Below are 8,666 nucleotides of genomic sequence, written 5' to 3'. Positions count from 1 at the left end.
CAAACCGGAACTGTAAGACAGAGACTGCTCCCTCTGGCCACACTTTAAATTAAACTTTTTTCAGTGTTTGAGCTGTCTTCTTGTGAGGGAACATGTGTGTTGCATGAATCCCATGTGAATGATGCACAACATATTAGGCTGTAAAGTAATGAACAATGAGTAATGAATAAGCTACAAGGGGAAACTTTGATGCCATAAGGAAGAGCCCCAAACGTTTCTGGCGTACCTCATCATAGTTTGTAACAGGATTCTGCAGAAGGAGACATAAACGATAATGATAGATAAGCAATTGAAATGTTTGTGTTACTTCCTGAATGTTATCCTGATAGGAATAACCTTATTAGCAGGTCGTGGTTCTTCTCACCTTTCTGATACACGTGAGTCAAAACACAACGACGGGCCAAAAGTCTGAGTTCATCAGGTCAGGACAGGTCATAAAGCCTGCACTCACGAATCAGGAAATAACAATGTATGAACCAGTAAGACAAAAACAGAAAAATCCAAAATCCAAAAAGTCCAAAATCTCAAAGTGTCCAAGATCCTAGTTAATGCCAAAAATACAGAATCCCAGAACTGAGTTAAGAACAAGACAAGAAACAACATGCACAGACCGTGGTTTGATGGCAGGATAATTCCACAAGAACTGAATCCCTGAGCACGGTTTAAATACAATTATTCAATAGGCGGGTTTCCATTATTGGGCCAAACACAGTGGCCAGTGCGTGCCAAGGCCAGTTGCATCCCCATTGTTACCCCAATGTCTTCTTTGAACTTCACCGAGGCTTGTGGCCGGCCAGGGACTTTTGGCTTGGCTAACTGGTGCTAGGAGGCATGTTAAGGTAATAGGTTAGCGGGGTCAAGGAAGGGAAATTTAGTGCCAAAAGAAGTGAACTTGTCAATATCAAATAACCTACATGCTACCAAATAACCTTAACAGATAATAAAACAAATGGAGAATTGTTGGAGCTGGTTAGCACGTGAAAATCTGGTCTCTGCTTCATATTTGGGCTAATAAAAATATGCAATGGTAGCTTGATTGAGTAGGGGGGAATGAACAACCAACACGATTGTAATACTTTTGATAAGTGTTCTGAAATGTCAAGTCACCCAACTACCGGGGTATGCATCATCTACCTCCCAAGTCTGTTCCAATTGAACTTGCCCTTGCCGTGAAGAAGCCGACGCAAACTGTGACACCATAAGCCAATCGTTAGCCTTCGATTCAGTTTTCAATTTCCTGAAAAATTACACACACAGTTCACTTTCTTAAACACTTGTGTGCCCTTTGAAGGCACTGCCCTATAAAATGCAAGATACTGTATGTATGAGAGTCCAGAGGGTGGAAGCTGATGAGTTGCTGTGAAATTACCCAAATTGGAGGCTGGGTACAGTCTCTTTATATGTATCATTTACTCTAAAACAGGTCAATTTTCCTTTTCTATACTTCTTACATACTATAAAACAGATACTACTTTAAAATATTGTGTATGATGTCTTTCTATGTGGAATACTTTGAAATGCTTTTTGGTAAAACGTCTTTGTCAAAGTACTGTTACAACCCTCTGCACTAATAATGCCACATGTATGAAATATATTTCAGTTTGCGATTATGAACTTTAGAGGCAAACTATTGTATTGTATTTGTGACACTGGTGGTCGGCTGTAAAGTATATGGACTATGAACTGTTTTCATTTTTCTTAGTTTATTAGCTTAAACATTAGCTCATCTTTACTGTATAAAAAGGAAGAACATCTTTCAAGAGCTTCAGAACGGAACTGTCGCATTGAGTTTCACAACTCTAGAACCTTTTGGAGAAACATACACAAGGTAAATCTTTTTTCTTTTGAATAAGCTTCTGTTGGATATATATATGGTATACCTTTTGTCTTTATTTGTCACTTTGACGCCATCAAACGTAGTTGTCATTATCCTTTGACCCGGATGATTTTACATCTGAGAAATGTATCACATATTTAAATGTATGTATTTCTGTAATTTTATTCTTTCTTTATGCAATCCATACGTATAAATATTATTGTATGTCACCTCTTGCTTTGGCCAGCAACATGATCTTCAGAGCCAGCTTCCCTCTCCTCTCTGCTCTCCTCATCTGCTGTGGAGAAGCCACAGGTAGGCCTATGCATTCTCGTCAATTACAAATCATCAATCAACTGATCGTACACAGGCCTGTAGATTTAAAAAGATATATATTTGGTTTTGAAGGCACTGAGGGCTCAGAACAAGAGGTTGAGGTGCACTCTCTTGGTAAGTATTTATTCTTTGGTCCCACAATTGTCTCTGTTGCAATTCTTTTTTTATTGCATTTTCCTTGAGTGGTCTTTTCATTTAGTCCTACACATTGGTTGAGTTGAGTATATATTCAGGAGAAATAAAAAAACTGAAAAACTGAAATTTCTTAATAACTTGTTTTTTACTGTGTATCTGTTTATGTTGCTGTAAAATCTGTATCCAGATATGCTCACAGAGAACAGTATGGGGAACAGTAGGAGGACTTGCCCTCAGTACTGGACTCCTTATGGTACCCGCTGTTTCAAGTTTGTCTCCACAGCAAGAACTTGGGCCGAATCTGAGGTGTGTCCTATTTCTATCACATTAAAGATATTGTTGTTTGTCATGAACTTGTATTCACTCTTTCACTACCACAAAAATGGATTATCAATCAGAAGACTGATGTGACTTGTACATATTCAGGGGTGTTTCTGATATTTTGTCCATCCGTTCCTTATCAGTGCAATAATGTCATCAACAAAACTTCAACAGAAATTTGTTCTTGCAGCGTTACTGTGTGGGGATAAGAGGGAACCTGGCCTCGGTGCACAGCTCAGGTGAGCACCGTTTCATCAAGGATCTAATCCTTAGACAAGCTCGAGGCACTCCTCGTACTTGGATCGGAGGATATGATGCTACTCAGGTATGACAGCTGCAAGTCATTCATCATAGTCATCTTTCTTTCCTAACATGAGCATGTTGAATACTACAACGGCAACACATGACAACACAATATGTTATGATATATACCAACATATGCTCAGTTTAAAAAAGTATTCTGTGTCTCTTTCTGTCAGGAGCGTCTGTGGCTTTGGAGTGATGGGTCCAAGTTTTACTACACTAATTGGTACCCTAGTGAGCCTAATAATCGTCTTGGAAAAGAGCATTGTCTCCATTTTAATTATGGAGGTACAGTCACCACTATTCACTGATCTTGAATCCCTTACAATATCATTCCCTCATGGAACAGTATACCCTTAATATATTTTGCTAACTATGTGTGATTATTGTTGATTTTGTATCTCATTGCTATAGCACTTTTTTTTTAGCAAATTGCCAATCTACCATATTATGGTGATACAGCCTCCAACCTTTCATGCATATGAGTCTGAAGTTTGGTTAGCCTTGGAAGTTCAATCAACTAATGCAGGGGTCTCAAACTCAGGCCCGCGGGCCAATTCCGGCCTGCAGAGTGACTGAAATTTACATGAGCTAATAATTATGTTCACTGTTGTCAGATCATAGTGTAGTAGACTGTCAATTTTGCATTGCATTACTGCACCACAGTGGCAGATCGGAGGGACTTCAAAATGAACTATTGCATTAAAAGCAACCTGTTTTCTTAGGTTCACTGCTCTGGAATGATATCCCATGTGATCGTGGGTATCCATCAGTGTGTGCCATGGATCTGTGAGATTATGGAGGAGCGAACAAGAAATCCTTCAACTTCAAGCTCAAAAGCAAATACCCAATGCCCTAAACACAGACTGGGATGGTGGTAGTACAAGCATCAAATAATCATAGTAATTCAATTGTAAAAGTAAATAATTTGTAAAAGTAAATAAACTGTTTTGTATAAAGTGTACAGGTGTGGGTATTCTGTGTTTGTGTACATGTGTCTTTCATTTTCATATCACCATCATGTGCGTTTCTAGACTCTTTTCTAGAGGGGCTTCAACCCAACTGTCTTTCATCTCAGCCCCCCACAAAACTATGAAGCAAATTACTTCTTAAAACAAAACATAATTTATTCACAATAGTAGCCTTCACATTGTTATTAGACGTTTTATAGTCTTCCTAGTCTTCTTAGACAAGGACAACAATAACATTAGGACATCATGGCATGTTAAAATATATGCATGCATTTCATACATAGGGAAAATGGTTGGCTTCCTGTCAAGATGAAGATGATGAATTGTGGTCAAAATTTTCATAATGTCTCCTGCTGAATAAAAACAACTTCTAAAAAGGAACAAACCATGAAACAGCAGTCTCTTCTCAACTGAAATCGCACATGATGAAAGCTTTGCACACTCTTGGCATTCTCTCAAACAGATTTATGAGGTAGTCACCTGGACTTTGTAAATAGAGTTTAACTGAGGAAGTCACACTGAGATTCCCTGTCCCTAAAAGGGGCCAGTGTGGGTGGGAAACAGGTTTTGTGGTGAGCCAGGACTAGCCTCTCGAAGCCCTTCATGATGGTGGGGGTGAGTGCAACAGGGCAGAAGACATTAAGCCTCGCTGCAGTGGGGTGTTTTGCCACCGGCACAATGGAGGTGGTTTCATGTATATACCACCGGATGTCTGTATACATGCTATGTCCAGCGGCCAAATGCTGGCTGTGTACAACCCCTGTTGTTTCCTTTTCCCTTCTGCCACACAACCCTCCCCCTTCCCCCCTTCCCACCTTCCTATCTCCACCCGCCCGACCTCAAGCAGATGGGTCCCCCCTTATGTGCCGTGGTTCTGCTTAAGGTTTCTTCCTGCCTAACAGGGAGTTTTTTCTTGCCCCTGTTGCCATTGTGCATACACTAAGGGGGTTTAGGCTCTGGGCTCTGTTAAGCGCCTAGAGGCAATTGTATTGTTATGGCGCTTTACAAATAAAATTGAATTGAATTGAATTGAATTGAATTGAATTGAATTGAATTGAATTGAAAGCACGTGGGGACAGCTGCTTGGGCCAATGACAGGTTGAAGATGTCAGACAGGACCTCAGTCAGCTGCCCAGCACAGGCCCTGAGCATGCATCCGGGGATGCCATCAGGGCCAGCAGCCTTACATGCATTAATCCTCAGTGCAGCAGTTGTTCCTTAGGGAGCACAACCTTGATGTCCGCCTTCTGGTTGTCCCTGCCAAAGAGAGCATAATAGCTGTTAAGCTCTTCAGGGAAGGAGGAGTCGTTTGTTTGGGGGATGGTGTTGATGGTTTTGACGTCCGTTTTGGCCTGGATGCCTTGCCACATGTATCAGGGGTCGGGGTTGTTTTTGAAGTGCTCCTCAATCCTTAGTTTGTGGCAGTTTTTGGCCTTCTTGATGCCCCTCTTCAGGTCAGCCCAGGATGAACTGTAGGCCTGAGCACCACCTGATCTGAAAGCAGTGTCACGTGCCTTCAGCAGTAGGCGGACCTCTCTGTTCATCCATGGCTTCTGATTAGGGAATGTAGTGATTCATTTGAGGGTGGTGATTCTGTTGATGTTGGTGTTGATAAAGTCCAGAACAGAGGAGGCATAGGCGTCAATGTCCGTGTGGGAGTCCAGTGTGGCCTGAGTGGAAAACACACTCCAGTCTGTGTGTTCAAACCGGTTTAGGGATGTATTGGTTGTATTCTGTCTGGTATGAGTGCCCTGGGAGAGGACTTTTGCTTGGGACATGTTAAGAATCCTGCACAAGTAAAACAAGTCATAGTTTCAGGTTGTGTACTTAATATTTTTGACACTAAGGCTGTAAAGTAATGAACAAGGAGTAATGAATAAGCTACAGGGGGAACTTTGATGTCATAAGGAAGAGCCCCAAACGTTTTCTGGCGTACCTCATCATAGTTTGTATGATAACAGGATTCTGCAGAAGGAGTCATAAACGATAATGATAGATAAGCAATTGAAATGTTTGTGTCACTTCCTGAATGTAATCATGATAGTAGTAACCTTATTACCATGTTGTGGTCCTTCTAACCTTTCTGATACACGTGATTCACAAAACAATGACAGGGCAAAAGTCTGAGATCACAAACAGAGCTGGTCAGTCACACAGTCTCTTTAAATGTATCATCTAAAACGGGTCAATTATCTTTTTCTATACTTCTTACATACTATAAAACAGATACTACTATAAAATATTGTGTATGATGTCTTTTTATGTGGAACATTTTGAAATGCTTTGTTGGAAAAACTTCTTTGTTAAAGTACTGTCACAGCCCTCTGCAGTAGAAATGCCACATATGTGTGAAATTTATTTCGGTTTGCTTTAATTAACTTTAGGGGCAAACTATTTTGTATTTGTGACACTGGCGGTCGGCTGTAAAGTATGTGGACTTTGAACTGTTTTCATTTTTCTTCGTTTATGAGCTCAAATATTAGCTCATCGTCAGCCTGTATAAAAAGGGAGAACCTCTTTCAAGAGCTTCAGAACAACTGTTGCCTAGTGTTCCACAACTCAAGAGCCTTTTGGACAGTACACTGCCAGGTAAGCGTAGCTCCTGGGTAACAATATTGTCTCTAAGAGAATCTTTCTGTCTAATGACTTCCAGGTGTTATTCTGCCATGGCTTCCGGCACACCACACTCGCTCTGCAAAACGAGAGGCACAGTATAGCACATAGATGACATACATTAGTTAAATCCATTATAACGTTTGAATAGGCTTTTCTTGCATATAGATGGTATACCTTTTGTTTTTATTTGTCACTTTGACATAGTCAAACTTAATTGTCATTATCTTTTGACCTGGATGATTTTACATGTGAACAATGTATCACATATTTAAATGTGTCTCTTTCTTTAATTGTATTCTTTCTTGATGCAATCCATATGAATATTATTGTATGTCACCTCTTGCTTTGGCCAGCAACATGATCTTCAGAGCCAGTTTCATTCTCCTCTCTGCTCTCCTCATCTGCTGTGGAGAAGCCACAGGTAGGCCTATGCACTCTCGTCAATTACAAATCATCAATCAACTGATCATACACATAGACCTGTAGATTTAAAGAGATTCAATAATATTTGGTTTTTGAAGGCACGGAGGGCTCAGAACAGGAGGTTGAGGTGCACTCTTTTGGTAAGTATTTCTTTTTTGGTCCCACACAGGCCTCTGTGTAAAAAAAATAATAGTTTTCTTTGCGTGGTCTTTTCATTTAGTCCTACACATTGGTTGAATTGAGTATATGTTCAGGAAAAATAAAAAAAAAAACCTGAAATGTATTAATAACTTGTTTTTTGCTTGTGTTGCTCTGACATCTGTATCCAGATATACCCACAGAGAGTGATGTGGGGAACAGTAGTGGGACTTGTCCTCAGCACTGGACTCCCTATGGTACCCGCTGTTTCCACTTTGTCTCCACAGCAAGAACTTGGGCTGAATCTGAGGTGTGTCATATTTCTATCACATTAAAGACATTCTGATTTGTCATGAACTTGTATTCACTCTTTCATTACCACAAGGAGTGATTATCAATCAGAAGGCTGATTTGACTTTTATATCTTCAGGAGTGTTTCTGATACTTGGTCCATCTGTTGTTTATCAGTGCCATAATGTCATCAACAAAACTTCAACAGAAACTTGTTCTTGCAGCGTTACTGTGTGCTGATGGGAGGGAGCCTTGCTTCGGTGCACAGCTCAGATGAGCACCATTTCATCCAGGAAGTGATCCGCGGACACACTCAAGGCACTCCTCGTACTTGGATCGGAGGATATGATGCTACTCAGGTATGACAGCTGCAAGTTATTCTTCATAGTCATCTTTCTTTCCTAACATGAGCATGTTGAATACTACAGCGGCAACACATGACAATATATGACGATGACACATACCAACGTCGGCTCAGTTTAAAACAATATTCTGTTCAGAAGCAGATATCTGTTTAAGTTGACATTTTGTCTCTTTTTGTCAGGAGGGCCTGTGGCTTTGGAGTGATGCGTCCAGGTTTTACTACACTAGCTGGTATCGTGGTGAGCCTAATAATGCTGGTGGAAAAGAGCATTGTATGGAAATGAATTTTGGAGGTAAAGTCACCACTAATCACTGAAATGTTTCTGCTGCATTGAAATTCTTGAATTCCTTATGATATCATTCCCACACAGTATAATATTATACCCCTGATCCTGAACTCTGTGAGCTTATTTATTGTTCACTTTGTATCTCATTTCTATAGCACTTCTTTTTAGCCCATCGCCAATGTTGCATATTATGGGGGTGCAGTGTGTGGCAGAAGGGGAAGGGAAACAGCAAGTGGTAGATGTACACAGTATGCATTTGGTAGATGTACATAATATATATACAAACAGCATATGATATACAGTATATACAGTGGTGGCCAAAATTATTAGAACACCTGACAGATCTGTGAATAATTACCTTTTTTTTGCCTCCAAAACATAATTTAATTTCATAATGTTCATGAAACATGCAGATGGATGTTCTGAGCACAACAGATATCAGATGAAGTGAGTCCTACTGTTTTTATCCACTTTTAACTTTAATATGTGGTACGCCCACCTTTTACAGCAAATACAGCAGCACATCTCTCTGGCATAGAGTCAATATATTTCTTGAGAACTTCAACACTAAAGTTAACCCATGCCTTCTGCAACTCAAGCCAAAGGCTTTCCCTGGAATTTACAATAGATCTGTCAAGTTTATTTTCCAACTTGCCCTGAATTTGC

At 40.2% G+C, this 8,666-nt stretch overlaps 1 protein-coding gene across 1 annotated transcript; it reads left to right on the top strand.

The window, feature by feature from the left end:
• Positions 1-6,855: 6,855 nt before the first annotated feature.
• On the top strand, positions 6,856-8,029 carry LOC308362783 (ladderlectin-like; the record flags this gene model as incomplete). Its single annotated transcript, XM_080835510.1, has 5 exons — positions 6,856-6,919; positions 7,020-7,061; positions 7,251-7,369; positions 7,575-7,709; positions 7,895-8,029. The coding sequence occupies 5 exons, from the start codon at positions 6,856-6,858 to the stop codon at positions 8,027-8,029; spliced, it is 495 nt and encodes a 164-aa protein (XP_080691636.1).
• Positions 8,030-8,666: the final 637 nt, after the last annotated feature.

Source organism: Sprattus sprattus (genome assembly GCF_963457725.1).
Source record: "Sprattus sprattus genome assembly, chromosome: 3".
NCBI classification, from domain to species: Eukaryota; Metazoa; Chordata; class Actinopteri; order Clupeiformes; family Clupeidae; genus Sprattus; species Sprattus sprattus.
Note: the sequence above shows the minus strand (reverse complement) of the source record. Positions and strands in the feature narration are given on the sequence as shown.